Source organism: Durio zibethinus, chromosome 25 (genome assembly GCF_047325235.1).
Source record: "Durio zibethinus cultivar Kanyao isolate XHJ-2024 chromosome 25, ASM4732523v1, whole genome shotgun sequence".
NCBI lineage: Eukaryota > Viridiplantae > Streptophyta > Magnoliopsida > Malvales > Malvaceae > Durio > Durio zibethinus.
In genome coordinates this window covers 18,818,298-18,833,649 of record NC_143186.1, presented here as the reverse complement: position 1 = coordinate 18,833,649, position 15,352 = coordinate 18,818,298, and the positions used below count along the sequence as shown (strand labels likewise).

At 31.4% G+C, this 15,352-nt stretch overlaps 3 protein-coding genes across 4 annotated transcripts in view; 2 read left to right on the top strand and 1 right to left on the bottom strand.

Moving 5' to 3' along the window:
- Positions 1-15,352, bottom strand: part of LOC111276437 (uncharacterized) — an 83,832-nt gene that overhangs the window by 19,090 nt on the left and 49,390 nt on the right. The window lies entirely within an intron of this gene.
- On the top strand, positions 431-3,533 carry LOC111276124 (WRKY transcription factor 6-like). Its single transcript, XM_022861934.2, has 6 exons — positions 431-908; positions 1,006-1,110; positions 1,211-1,381; positions 1,498-1,914; positions 2,495-2,608; positions 2,703-3,533. Exons 1-6 carry the CDS (start codon positions 561-563, stop codon positions 3,318-3,320), a joined length of 1,773 nt encoding a protein of 590 aa, XP_022717669.2. The 5' UTR covers positions 431-560; the 3' UTR covers positions 3,321-3,533.
- On the top strand, positions 8,251-13,362 carry LOC111275658 (aspartic proteinase-like). Of its 2 annotated transcripts, none has more exons than XM_022861132.2 (14): positions 8,251-8,372; positions 9,280-9,667; positions 9,764-9,824; positions 10,213-10,307; positions 10,420-10,532; positions 10,657-10,825; positions 10,915-10,954; positions 11,107-11,171; positions 11,778-11,891; positions 12,022-12,086; positions 12,241-12,397; positions 12,482-12,601; positions 12,857-12,945; positions 13,084-13,362. In XM_022861132.2, the coding sequence occupies exons 2-14, from the start codon at positions 9,296-9,298 to the stop codon at positions 13,166-13,168; spliced, it is 1,545 nt and encodes a 514-aa protein (XP_022716867.2). In that variant the 5' UTR covers positions 8,251-8,372; positions 9,280-9,295; the 3' UTR covers positions 13,169-13,362. The 2 variants fall into 2 exon arrangements, with proteins under 2 accessions (XP_022716867.2, XP_089610304.1); XM_089754178.1 differs by having other exon boundaries at positions 8,256-8,372; positions 9,280-9,671; positions 9,768-9,824.

Sequence of the window (15,352 nt, the reverse complement as noted above, 5' to 3'; positions counted from 1 at the left end):
ACTCATGATGCAATGAACTCAATGGCATCACACTAAAAATACAATAGAATTCAAACTTAGCCTAAATCTCACATTGATCTAATGCATTTAAATCTCACATTGATCTAATGCATTTAGGCTGATTTACTCCAAGAATGTTCATCATAAAAGTCATACTTTGATTTTTTATAACATATTTTAGTTTGGTAGAAGTAATTCTTAAAAAGGAAATCTAAATATATAAATCTATAAATCTATAAATCACTCTCTCTTTTTCCCTTTCAATTTTTTCGTAACTTCTTAAAGAATCTTTTCTCTTAAGTAGCCATCAATTTTAGCCATGTGTCCACTTGACGCACCATCTGACCTCACTCTCTCTCTCTCTCCCATTGAAATTTTTGTTAAACACATTTCATGCTTTGAGAGATCACTACTCCTTTCACATTTGGTCTTAGTCCAAACCCCTTTTTAAATGCCTAGTCCATTGCCAATTGCCACCTGATCTCTTTTACAAATATAAACATCACAAAACTATATCTACTTGTATTTATCCCCTTTGCCCCATTTCTTTCTCTCAATTTATGGACAAAGGAGGAGCAAGACTCTCCTTTGATACTGCTGATGCAACTGCCACTACTGCTTTCCTCCATCCCAAGCAATCTCTTTTCGGGATCGATCCTTTTCGAAAATCTTGTAAACCCTTTGCCTGGAAACAAGTTTTCATGGATCCTGTTGATAACCAGCATGTTTCTTTGGTTCAATCATCATCATCATCATCAGATGGGAAACGAGTAGTCAACGAGATGGACTTTTTCGCCAATAATCGATCTTCTACAACACAAGTCAAGGCTGATGATGATCATGTGAAGATGGAAAGTGAACATCATGGATTGGTGCAAGAGAATAATGAACCAGAAGCAGATATAAATGTAAGAGAATTATGTCGTACCAAACTCATTCGTCTTTTAATTTTCATTAGCCTATTTTGCTATTTACTTGAAACTAATTTTCTTTTGTTTGCTTTAGACTGGTTTAAATCTCTTGACAACTAATACTGCAAGTGAGAAATCAGTTCGTGATCATAGGATAATTACATCACAGAATCAGAAAGAGAAACAAAGAGCAAATCAGGTGTGGATGACTGGACTTTACAACACATTTTTGAATTGATCATATAGCTGAAACTGTGAGGATTTTGGATGCTAATATTAGGAAAATTTTCATGGTGCAGTTAGAAGATGTTCGAGCTGAACTGGAACGAATAAACGAAGAAAATCAACGTCTGAGAGTTACTTTAAATCAGATGAATAGTAACTACTACGCTTTACAGATGCATCTTGGTTCATTGATGCAACGACAACGAAATCTAAGATCAGCTGAAGGTTCAGAAGCGAATACTGAGGTAAAACTGCGGCAGAATTACACCATAACTAAACAATTTGATCAGTTTCTATCTAGTTTCGATAGTAATAATTAATAACTGATAGATATGTGTTTTTTTTTTATCTATTTTATTAGATGAATAGCGCAATAGAAGAGAAAAGGCATGGAGTAGCTATTGTTGCAAGGCAATTCATGGATCTGGGACAAGCTGCAAAGGCTGAAAAAGATGAGCTTTCAGAATCTTCTTCAGAGGGTAGATTCCAGGAATTGTCAGGACCGCCTGGGAATTCCATTATTGAGTCTATGGAAAGAAGACAAAAAAACAGTGGTAAAAATGAAATAATCCCACGCGATATTCCAAGCAGGAAAGATTTAATGGACCCTGGAAGAAATCAGAGAGAAGATACCCCTGAAGGCCGATCTCATCAAGGATGGTTATCTCACAAAGTTGCCAAGTTCAATACCTCAAGGGATGTTGAAAAAGCACAAGAGACCACGGCCATGATTAGAAAAGCTCGTGTCTCAGTTCGAGCTCGATCTGAAGCGTCAATGGTAAGCTTTTAATAGATTAATCAAGAATTTTGTTTGAATCAAGCAATTCAGGAAATAAGAATACTTCAAATCAGTACAAACTAATGGTATTCCAGTTGTATTTGATAATTACTTCTAACAAGTAATATAGCACAAGAATTAAACTCGCCCACGTGTAAGAAAACATGCCGGTGAGCACACAATTTTAGGTTGGCACTTGGCACCCCCCGCCTACTTTTGTTGAAGTAGATTTTAAGAAAGTCAGTAGGAAAAGTTGTAAAGTTATGGTACCATTTCATGAACTTATTTTATCCTTTCTTTGCTACTTTTTGGTTGCAAAAGATTACTTAAATTAGGCTTCTCAGAATCTCTCCTGGCCTTTAATAAGTCATTAGCAGTCTTTCAGTTAATAAAACTGATATATTGATTTAGGTTGCTAGCTATGGTTTTTTTTTTATTTATTTATTGCAGAAAGTCACTAAAATCAGTTTCTTAGGGATCATCAATTCTAGTATTCAACAACCCTATAATAACTGCCTTTCATAGGAGTTTATTTATCACCAGACAGATTCAAAGCTAAATACTTATTCAATGGGTGCAGATTTCTGATGGTTGTCAATGGAGAAAATATGGGCAGAAGATGGCAAAAGGAAACCCTTGCCCTCGAGCTTACTACCGCTGCACCATGGCTACTGGTTGTTCGGTTCGCAAACAAGTATAAATTCTAATCATCTTTATAATTCAAATTTTTATTTTTACCCTTGACAGCTCATGAATTGCAGTGATCTTGAATTCCATTAATTTAACAGGTGCAAAGGTGTGCAGATGATCGAACCATCCTTGTTACAACATATGAAGGTAATCATAACCATCCACTCCCTCCCGCTGCCATGGCAATGGCATCAACTACATCAGCAGCAGCATCAATGCTACTTTCCGGATCAATGCCTAGTCCAGATGGGATAATGAACTCGAACATCCTCCCAAAAGGAATGCTCCCTTGCTCACCAAATTTGATCACTCTTTCAGCTTCAGCTCCATTTCCTTCTGTTACATTGGACCTTACTTACTCCGGCCCTAATCAAAGGCCATTGAACCAAATTCATCCCCCTCCTCCAAATTGGTCTCACAACATTTCAAGTTTGCCTCACCTGCTTGGCCACCCCATTTATAACCAACCAAAAGCTTTGGGTACTCTTTTTACCTCTCAGGGAACTGAACATCCCCATTTAGCTCAAAATCAAATGCAGCCACATTCCATGGCTGATTCCGCCGCCACAGCTGCCGCCATCACTGCTGATCCCAACTTCACTGCAGCTCTAGTAGCAGCCATTACTTCCATTATAGGCAATTCTCAGAGAGACATCAGTGGTAATAATAACAATAGCACAAGTTCAAGAAACAACGGAGACAACAACAATACTTAAATTAAAAAAAAAAAAAAGAACATTTTGTTAGAAAATTAATGTATTTTTTTTTAATTTGCAGTTTGTAACTTTTTTTTTTGGTTAGAAAAGTGGTCTACTTTTTAGAAGGATGTAATGTTCTAGGGTTTTATGTTACTTACATGTATCTTGGTTCATGCGAAGGCTGACAAGAGTTAATCTTTTTTGCATTAAATAAATATATATTTTATATAATATTTGAATTACTAATTAAATAATAATTATCAGTTAGCTACAATGAATTATCCCAATATTTCACAAAGTCTTGCTATGTTTCTTTTTGACTATATACATCTTAAATTTATTATATTTTGTCGATTATTTATAATCATTCGTGAACAATAAAAAAGATGTCGCTAAAAACTCAATTTCTTAGTACAAACTTTCGTTCATAATTAAAATTTAGTTTGATAAACATAACTAACAGCCTATATTTTGAAATTGAACATTAATTTCTTCCCCAATGGTTGAAAAATTCAAGTATTATTAGAGTTCTAGCTAGTAATTAAATTAATTTTATTACCAGTTAATGCAACCTAGGTCTATATATTTGATTGTTATATATAAACTTAGGTTAGAAATTAAAGCCCATTTTCTTAATGTTCTCCAAAGACTTATATTTTGAAGTCGAACAATTTTTTTTCAATATTCTATCAAAGTTAATATCCTTTTTATTTTGGTTTACTCTACAATTCAACCTCAAACTCGAATTTTTGAAATTTAATTTCATGATCACAAGGTAAATTTAATTCCCAATCCAATTTTTTTTTTTTTTAATATTTAGAAGCTAAAATTATGTCACAGCCCAGTAATGAGCTTAGGTTGAAAACTAAAACCTTAACTTTCTTTTAAAGGGGAACATGAATAAACCATTATGTCAAGAAGTTAAAGCACATTTGCATGAAATTTCTTTTTAAATTGATGAATTATTGCTTGTTTTCCTAATTTTTTGAAACATGTTTTAAGCCATCAATATGAGTAATATTACTATATATAAAATTTGTTGGAGTAAATGAAAGGTATACAGTCAACCTCTCACACCTGAGATTTATCCAAGAATTGCATGCATGCCCTAAGGAAAATGACACACTCTTCTTTAGGTCAGATTAATAAGTAGTAGATCAGGGCAGGCCTTGTAGTTGTAGGGTTTCTAGCTTATATGTTGGTTTCTAAGAGGGGACCAAGAAATTGAGGTATCAAGTCACACTATCTTCAGCAGGTATAAGCTTGAATAACATTAATTTCAATAGCTTCATTTTAGCTTCTTTTGTGATGGCAAGTAGGGTTTTTTTTTTTTTTTTTTCACGCTAAAGACAAATTCGCACAATTTTGAGTTTTTGGTCAAATCATTTTATTTTTAGGATTAAGATATAAATCGACAAAAATATCATAATAAAAATGAGGTATACATAATTAGAGTTATGGTTCATTTGAGCATTTAGTTTTCGGGATGATATATGATCCATGGTTCAAAGAACAAAATTCGAATCATTTCTATCCCCCATATCAAAGGAAAAAGAGATTTATGGTATATTATAAACATTTTGATGTAAAAGAGAACCATTTAAAGAAGGGCATTAAACTATTGTAAAACATGTTGATTCTTGATTGATAAAAGCAAAAAATATATGAAGTAAGCTAGTCTTTATGCAGGAAAGTTTTTGTCTTTTTCAATTGACTTTACTGGCTAGAAATTTAGACACATTGGGTGCATAATTAACATTAAAATTTGCTCTTTTTCAAATTGACTTTACTAGCTAATTGCATTGGACTCATAATTAACATTAACAACATTAGGCAATAGATGGTGCAATTTAGGCTAATTGGGCTCAGGCTCAGGCTGGTGGCAATGGCCGACCTATTCCCATGTTAGGCTTTTCATATATAAAAACAAGCAAATTACAAGCCTAATTTCATACTTAGATAGGGTAAATTATATCATTAGTTGGGAATTGGGATCAGAATCTTACGTTTATGTTTGGTAAGAGGGAAAGAGGATAGAATTGAAAAAAAAACAAAATTTTTTAATCCTTTTCTTGATTTGGTGGGGGTGAAAAAGATGAGAAAAGTAAAATGAGTAAATTTGTACTTTTTTTTTCCTTCAATTTCAATCCTTCTTAATATAAGAATAAAACACTCATTTAATTTAAATTAATAATTTTATTTATAATTTTACCTTTATCCTCCTTTTTTCCCTCTATTTTTCATCTTTCATATATATACCAAAAGAAAATATTGTACGAACAATTACGTCATGTTAGTATTTTTTTTTAATTCAAATATGGTATGTATCACACTATTAAAAAATTAATTATTTATTATTAAAAATTTAATTTATTAAAATTAATATTCATTGTTTAATTATCACATATGATGCATAATAAATTATTGATTTTTTTTAATAATGTAATTATATGATATGATTTGAATGACATTACTATTTCATACAATCATTTGTCTATATACCAAATACAATGAATAAAAAAATAACTTTCCTTTTTCTCTCATTCCATTTTCTTTCCTTATCTTTTTCCTTTTCTTCCATTTTCCTTCTTTCCTACCAAACATAATGTAAGTTATAGAAAATCCAATTTAGAATCGGTAGATTCCAATGTGACAATTCAAAGCAATCTATACCCTATATGACCAAATTAAACTACTATATATATGGATCATTTTTCTTGTTTCTTTGTCAATTTAAGTTTTATATATGAATAGTAATATCAATTAGCCTGCAAAATCAAAATAGTGTTTATTTTCTTGGTCCCATAATAAATTTTCTCTTGGGAAAAATTCAAGGATTTTAAGTAACTATAGTAAAAGCATGCTTATTTCTTGTAGCTCGAGTAAGCCTTTCTTTTTACCTTTTTCTTATCCTTGATTAGTAAAAAATTATTCAAAAAAAAAGATATAGCTAAAATTTGGAAATAATTATAGCTAAAATTAGACTTTTATTATGGATAATAGATTTGAATTATCAAAATCTAAAAGAAAATTTCTTTTCTCTTCTTATCGATTTGTCGTGTATTTTTATTTATTTTAAAAAAATGAATTCTGTTTTTTTTTTTATTTAAGATTTTTAGAATTGAAATTTTGTTACTGAAACTAACAGTCTAATATTTTATCAATAGATAACATAATTTATTAAAAAAAAAAGTCAATTCTTTGATTAGGGAGGATTTTTTTGTATTGGGCCTCCATTGGTTGGTTTTTGATTTGCTTGATTGGGCTTTGAAACTAGCTTCAGCCCTTTGTTAATGTGAAGCAGGCCGTTTTGTCATATTTAATAATTTCAAATTTGGCCCTTTTAGGTCCAAATCCAATCCAATTATAGGGAAGAAGATAGTAACGTTCACTCACCCACATTTTTTTGTTCAAATAGCGCGAAGAATTCATTATAAAATATTTAATATGATATATAAATTTTAAAAAATTTTTAATATAATATTTAAATTATAAATATGTTTATTAATATGATGTTTATCTTTAATATAATTAATTTTAAATGATAATATATAATAGATAAATAATTTTTTAAATATAATATTAATTAATAAATTTATAATTTAAGTATCATATTAAATAATTTTAAAATTTAAATAATATATTAAATATTTTACTATAATTTAAAAATTATTCATGATATTAATCATTTTTAAATCTAACTTTTTTATTATATTTGAAATTATAAAAAATTTTATACTTATCATTAAAATTAAGAAATCAATCATGACATGCAGCTTCAATTTTGTTTATAATATGATCAAAATATTTCAAAATTTACATGCTTAATGCCTTTTTTCTCTTGGTGTACATCTCCAATTTCATATTGCTTTGTCAATCTTACAAATAAATTCATATTTAATTTTCGATAACCTTTCATAGCAATAAACTTTTTTTTTATTATTTAAAACAGTACCCTTTATCTCGTGTTGCCTTAATAAGAGTACCCAAAAATAAGCGCAATCTATGTAATATTTTTTAGTTTCCTTATAAGAGTAAATTCGAATGGCACAATTAATTTTGGCTTTTTAACGATAATGAATAAGTGAGTTTCATGTCTACTTGAATAATAAAGAATTCCAAAGCTTGCCGGTGTGTGTATATATATATATATATATATATATATATTTAAATAATTAATTTTTAAATATATACTTTAAATTAATAAGTAACTTTTTGAAATTGTTTATAAAATTAAAAAATTTAATTGTTAATATATTAATTAATAATTTAATTATTAAATTTGAATTTAATTTCATTTTACCAAAAAAATGAACATATTAATATTAAGGTAAGCTAAGAAAAATTAGAGTTTTGAAGCTTAACCATCTACTTAAAATAAAAGGATAATAAATATTTATTAAATCAAATCTTAAAGTATTTAAATGGTCTAGTTTTTTTTTTTTAATTCATTTTTGATATATTATATATATTTTTTAACCTCGTGAAGTTAACAGATTAATATATGCCTTATTTTTAATATTTTAAAAAATATACATATATCATTTTATTAAATACATTTATTTTGTTCACAAAATAACAGAGGCAATAATTTAAAGATCTTGAATTTGGCCCATTTAGTATGTATCGACCCATAAGTACACTCGGAAAGCAATTATGAAGAACAACCCAAAAGCAATTATTTAGAAAAAAATCTGAAAACGTTATCCTCTTTATTTATTTCTTGTCTTACCAGATCTACCATCTCGAACTACCCTCTAAACTTTCTGGCTTCATCCAACGGTGTGCTTTCCCTTCCTTATCAATATCCTCATACACACATCCGCACTGGATCAAACTCTCAAATTTTTATTCGACAAGAAAAAGCAACAAATTTTAAAATAGTCTCCACCGTACACGTGTTTACTTGTACGGATATGATTCTCCAAGAAACCCGCTAATTCAACACTCCCTCGCTTTCAAAATAAATGAGAGAGTGGAGACCACTAAAGGAATATAAAAATATCTTCGTCGTTTCTGCTTCACTTCATTTTTCTGCTCTGCCTTTTCTTCTTGAAATCATCAAAAAATGTAAGAAGCTTTTTTTATTATGTCTGCTTTTGATTCCTTTTTTTGTTAATTTTTTTTAGTAATTTTGCTTTTTGTTTTTTTTTTTTGTGATACTTAGTGTTTGGGGTCATAGAAAACTGAACTTCGCTTTAAAAAGGAATTGAGTGAAGATCTACTGTTTGACTTTGATTGATATTGGTTTTTAGTTGACCGTATTAATTTTGAAGTTCGGATTCTCATTAACTTTATGGTAGTTTTTGTTGTGTTTTCTGTTTGGTTGATGAGATATTTTGAGATTTATAGAGTTTGGAACCTGAGAAAAGTGAAAGTTAACTATTTGAATTTGATGAGATCCCTTTGACTTCAATATTCAATTTTATCAAGTTTACGATGTTTTTTTCGAAGTTTTAAGTAGATAGATATTTATTTCCACCCATTTATCGTCAACCAAACATGAAAAATTTTCCAGTGTTGGACACGTGGTATAATATAGATACTACTTACTTTCAATTAATTTAAGTGTAGAGTAACTATTTGACTTTAAGTAAGATTCCACTTAGCTTTGATTATTTATGCTGTAGGTGTTTATGTATACGTGTGCTGTGTTTTCTCAGTGACCAATCTTTTGATATGAAAAATTCAATAATAAAAAGCATGGAATGGACATGATGTTGTCACAAAACTTGGGCAGATCCATTTACATTTGGGGATAGAATATTACATGGCAGCATTATTTGAATAGATGTTTTAGGCTTAAGTGAACTGAAGATGGTTTTGTCACTCTTTAAGCAAAAAGTGGCTGGTGTGCTAGCTTTTGTGTGAAGGAACTATTTCTAGCTGTGTGTTGATATCATATTATTGCAGCTTTGCCATTTGTATTTCTAATCATATCTGATTAAATCTTTGTTATGTTACCTTACAATTGCAGACTCGCAGTTATCAGAATGGGTACAATAGTGACAACTATTACTGTCACTCTTTTTCTTTGTCTTCTTCTGTTTCCTATCGTCTTTTCCACACCCAATGGCAGATTGTTTAGAATTGGACTCAAAAAGAGAAAGTTTGATGGAAACAATCGGTTGGCTACTCACCTTGATTCCAAGGAGGGAGAGGCATTGAGAGCTTCTCTTAGAAAGTATCATCTCCATGGGAACTTACGGGAAGCAGAGGACATTGATATTGTGGCACTAAAGAACTACTTGGATGCACAGTACTTTGGTGAGATTGGTATCGGCACTCCTTCACAGAATTTCACTGTGATTTTTGACACTGGTAGTTCTAATTTGTGGGTGCCTTCATCTAAGTGTTATTTCTCGGTAAGTTTTGTTTCTTAAAATTGATATTGGAGTGCCTAAGAATTGGACTTGTCTGATTTGGAATATTTCTTACATGTTGCTGGTGTCTCGGTACAGATAGCTTGCTATTTCCATTCAAGATATAAATCAAGCCGTTCACGTACCTACAAGGCTAATGGTTTGTTTCTGCTTCTTGGTTCATTCTAGCATTCCTGAAATCTATGACATCTTGATTATCCACTTATAAACCTGTTATTATCTTTTGATCAGTCTATAAATGTCACTGAGAGCAAATGCAGTAGTTGAATTTAGGTGTTATTTACTTTATTCTTTTTGCAATTTTTTAACTGCTTTTTTTTTGGTTAATATATGCCCCATTTGCTCCGTTTGGAAAACTCGTGTGTTTGTTGTTATGCATAATTAGTCAGTCCTCTTGTGCTTTTGACTGAGAAAACTTGGATAAGGCTAACAGGAAGGATGTAATTATTAATCCTTGTTTATTTTAGTCAAAGTGAGGATAATGAAGTAGATGCCTGCATATACTCTTTTAATGAGTCTACTTGCAGGTAAACCTGCGGATATCCAATACGGCAGTGGAGCTATTTCTGGATTCTTTAGTGAGGACCTTGTAACAGTTGGTGATCTTGTAGTTAAAAATCAGGTATATTCATTAAATTGTTTATTACATATGTTTGAGCTGTAATTCCTTGACATGGCTGTTGTTGGTGGTATGTGTTTCTGAACGAGTAACTTTTTCTTCTTTTGCTGTTTAGGAATTTATTGAGGCAACAAGAGAGCCCAGCATAACATTTTTGGTTGCCAAGTTTGATGGTATACTTGGACTTGGATTCCAAGAGATTTCAGTTGGAAATGCTTTGCCTGTGTGGTATACAATAGAACGTTTTATGTTTTATATGCTCTTTTGGTTTTTTGGTTTCAGTTTGTTGGCATAAGATGTTTGTTGTGTAAGAATGCCATCGCCTAGGATATTGATTTTGTAAGTGCTCCAGGTACAATATGGTCAATCAAGGTCTTGTTAAGGAACCGGTTTTTTCATTTTGGTTTAACCGCAATCCTGAGGATGATGTAGGAGGAGAAGTGGTTTTTGGTGGGGTGGATCCAAAACATTACAAGGGGGATCACACTTATGTTCCTGTAACAAGGAAGGGATATTGGCAGGTTAGGATTCTAAACTTCCAATGTGTTTTATCTAATATTTGACTTCATGTATTCATTTTATGAGTGCTACTGTTTCTTCTGGTGTGCAGTTTGATTTGGGTGATGTCCTGATTGGTAACCAAACAACTGGTGAGAAATTGTCCTCAAAGTTTTCTTATGAAGATAATTGTACACATGTTTAATGTATTATGCTTAACAGGATAAACATAATTGATAAGATAAGGGACACAAATGTTTTGTAGTCATTTATTGGTTTCCTTACTTTCTTATACCTGTTTCAGGATTTTGTGCCAGTGGCTGCAGTGCTATTGCAGATTCTGGGACTTCCTTGTTGACTGGTCCCATGGTTTGTATTAATATTTGTGTCTATTTATGCATGCATGCATGCTTGTGAAGCTGTGCCTGTGTAGCAAGGTTGTTGTAAACCATGTTTTTGTCCTTTCTATGATAGTTTATCCCTGAAACATTGGATGTGTCATTTCACCCGTGACAGAAGCTCTTCTTTAACTAACACTTCCTGCCATATAGTTGCACTCCTTTCCTTTCTTCAAACAATTCTATTGATGTACATGTGCTCTTATTAATGACCAAAATGACAATATTCGTTGCCTTCCCTTTAAGGATGTTGCTATTGTTTGTTAGACACTTAAGCTTCACTCTAGAACCCCTAAGGTTGTTTTATGTCTTATGACGTGCTTATTCCAGCTTATCCCTCTAATGACATTGATATAGTAAGAGCAAAATATTCAGGGCTCTTGTTATATGTTACCTTGATATTTAGTCAGATATTCTGATTATAGATATCTATGATTATAACCGTTTGACAGAGGGCTAATGGTATTCATTACATTGACCCTGTCACTGTGCTTGCATTGGCTATTTGCTGCCAAAAATAGTTTTTGTCTGTCATGATCATTCATTGGTGATTTTACTTTTTATACTACATTTTCAGGCCATCATTGCTCAAGTCAATCATGCTATTGGAGCATCAGGGGTAGTAAGTCAAGAATGCAAGGCTGTAGTTTCACAATATGGAGAAATGATAATTGATATGCTACTAGGAAAGGTATATGATTGGTTTTAAACATGCTTTTATTGCAATGCAGCTACATGGAATCTGGAGGTGGTTAGAATTAGATTCTGGTAGTTTCTTGCTGGACTTCCTAATTAGTGTTTTTATTATAATGCATTGACAGGATCAGCCACTGAAAATTTGCTCACAAATAGGTTTGTGCACCTTTGATGGAACTCGAGGTGTAAGGTTGGACAAAAAATCTTTCTTTTTTTCTTTTCCCCCTGTTTCTTAAGTGAAATTGTCATTTTAACTCAAATCAGTCAGCTTAGAATTTTTGTTTATGTTTTTGAATGAATGTGTTCTGTTGCTTCACTGATTTTTTTAAATGTATCATGTTCAGTATGGGGATTGAAAGCATTGTGAATGAGAATGCTGGAAAAGCCTCTAGCAATTATCGTGATGCAATGTGTTCTGTCTGTGAGATGGCAGTTATATGGATGCAAAACCAACTTAAGCAGAACCAGACACAGGAGCATATACTAGACTATGTGAATGAGGTAAATGGCCCTCCACTTCAATCTTTTAGTATATTTTGGCAAGTTCGACTAGGGGCTTACTTTTTCCCAACTTGATAATTGCAGCTCTGTGATCGGTTGCCTAGTCCAATGGGAGAATCAGTTGTTGATTGTAACAGTCTATCTTCTATGCCTAATGTTTCATTCACAATAGGTGGAAAGATATTTGAGCTCACCCCTGAGCAGGTATGATGTATTAGGCTGAATTTGTTTAAGGTATTTTGGCCTTTTCCTTTGATGATATTCATGATCAACATGTTTATCACATTACTTTGATCCAGTAATGAGTACCGTCACAGTTATCAATAATTATCTATCTATAGGTTTGGGTAGGTCTAAGTAATGAATTTAAGTCTGCTGATTTGGCTGCAATGGGATGTTAGTGTCCACTGATTCTCTCTTTGTTGCTGACCTCTCCCGTATTTGGTTATGGGAAATCAGTATGTCCTGAAAGTGGGCGAGGGAGATATAGCTCAATGCATAAGTGGATTCACTGCTCTGGATGTACCACCTCCTCGCGGACCTCTCTGGTATTCTTTATATTTGACCACATATACATCCAAGGATAATTATATTGTCTACAATTAACTTATTATATTCACATTAGATGTCTACTTTTAGGCTGGCAAATATTTGATACTTTTATAATAATATTCATTGATATACAGGATCCTGGGCGACGTCTTTATGGGCCAGTTCCATACAGTGTTTGACTATGGGAACATGCAAGTTGGATTTGCTGAGGCTGCATAAGCGAAACTTATTTACATTTAAACACCTTAGTTTAATGCAGTGCTAGTAGTACTCTTAAAATGTGTGGAATTAAGTATCAAATGATAATTACATGTAAATATATGTGCAACATGATCTGTGAGTTTTCACTAGATTGTTGCTTGTGATGCACTTTGATTAAGAAAGAATTTCCCGTGATCGATAATTACCTATAATAGTATAATGGTGCAACTGATTTTAGCGTTTATTCAAGCTAAGATGGCTTTCGCAGCTACTTGAACTCGGAATGCTGAACTTTGCGATTCTTGCTGGAAAGGTATGTTGTTCCTGATACTTCTTAAGTATGTTTAATCATTCATGTACTTCGCAATCTGGTTGAGTGCTCAATGTTGCAGGATATGAGGCTTGCAAATTGATGTAGTAATTCTTTTCTCATCTAGAAGAATTGATTAATCATTAAAATTATTGCAGTCAGGTACTTAGATGTTGGTTAGACATATTTGCCAGCTTAGTGTAATGAATGGATGGCTGGCATGATTAAAGGATGGATTTATGGGTGATTTTGATGTTCACTTAATGAACCCATATGATTTATGTATAAGAAAATTCGAGTCGTTTGAGCTTCAAATTTATTTAGTTTGCGTCGATTCAGGTTTGGATTGAACAGGTTTGAACTGTTGATTTTTTCCTGATTAAATTAGTTTGGATCTGGTTCAAATTCGGCTGGCTTAGGTAAGCTTTTCAATTTCGGGTCAGTTTTTCTAACTGTAGGAAAAACGAAGTTAAGCTCATAATTTTTTAATTTTGTAGCGTAACGAAATGAGATTTGTTCAAATAATAGAGTAGAAAAGAATTATGTTCAATAAAAATCAATGATTACATTAATTGGAACAATGATTATAATCAGATAAGGATTGGATGTCCAACTGTCATATTGAATTGTCAGTCTTGAGGAGGGTGGGTCGTAAACAATTCTCATGGAGAAATAGAGTGAACATGAGCCAGCGAATCCAAGTAGAAGAAACTGGCAAAGTAGGTCACAATTAAACACAAATTTATCTATACTAAAATTGTGGATAACATATTGATTATTGTGAGCTGTTTTGATTATTAATTGAAGTGCATTGTTAGTAGTTAATCGTTGAGTTCGCTTCAGTTTTGGTTAGTACAACCAGACCAAAATAGGTAATGAACCATCATTATTAAGCGACTAAAATTAAGGGAATATTTTTATTTGGAAAAGAATTTGAGTTTTGCTGGAAATTTTGTTTTAATCATTTAGTTAAATGTTTGGATGCAGTTAAAAGTAAAAATTTTGAACTGCAAAGATTGAATCATATTAAAGTAGTTAAAATTAAGAGTTTTGTATTTATTTAATATATAAGAGTGTAAATAATATATCAATATTTGTAAGTTATATTATTTTATTATAAGTTATTTGTAAGTTATTTAAGTTTTATACGGATAAAATTTAAATTTAATTTGGTTATTATTGAATTTAAATTTAAATAATTTGATTTATTGTTAAAATTGAGTTAGATTATTTTAATATATTTTTTTAGTAATTTGTGAATTTAATTAAAATTTTAAAATTTATATATTTTTATTATTTTAATTTAAAAAATTATTATTTTACTTTTTTACATATCAATTTGAGTTTTAATTTGAATTTATAATAAACTTTTGAACATAAAAAGTGAATTTATTTTTATTAAATAAATTTAATAGAATGAAATCAAATATTTTGAATCTTATTTTGAATTAAATTTAAATTTAAAAATTAAAATTTAATCAAATTTAGATCATACTTCTAATAACAGATTATGATTGGACTTTGAGCTCGAATATTTTTTTGTATTCACTCGATTCTGATTTGATTTAATTTGGGATTAAAATTAAGGTTAATAGATAAGAAAGTGACAAAAAGAGGAAGATTGGCGGTGGGACTGCTGGTCTCTGCCAAATTCTGATAAAAGTTAATGGGTCCAATTCATGTTTCACCTGGTGAACCTAGCTGTAAAGGGTGAGCTGTAAAGGACTGGCAGCAACCAGTAAAGAATATCAGCACCGACAAGCTGAAAGAGCCTAAGCAAAATGCAAATAAAGGACCCTCCCACTATTCTCAATCAAAAGCGGACAAGGTTTTAAACTTAGAAATGGAATTTGGGGTCACTTAAAAACCCCCAATTTCAAGAAAAAGTTGGC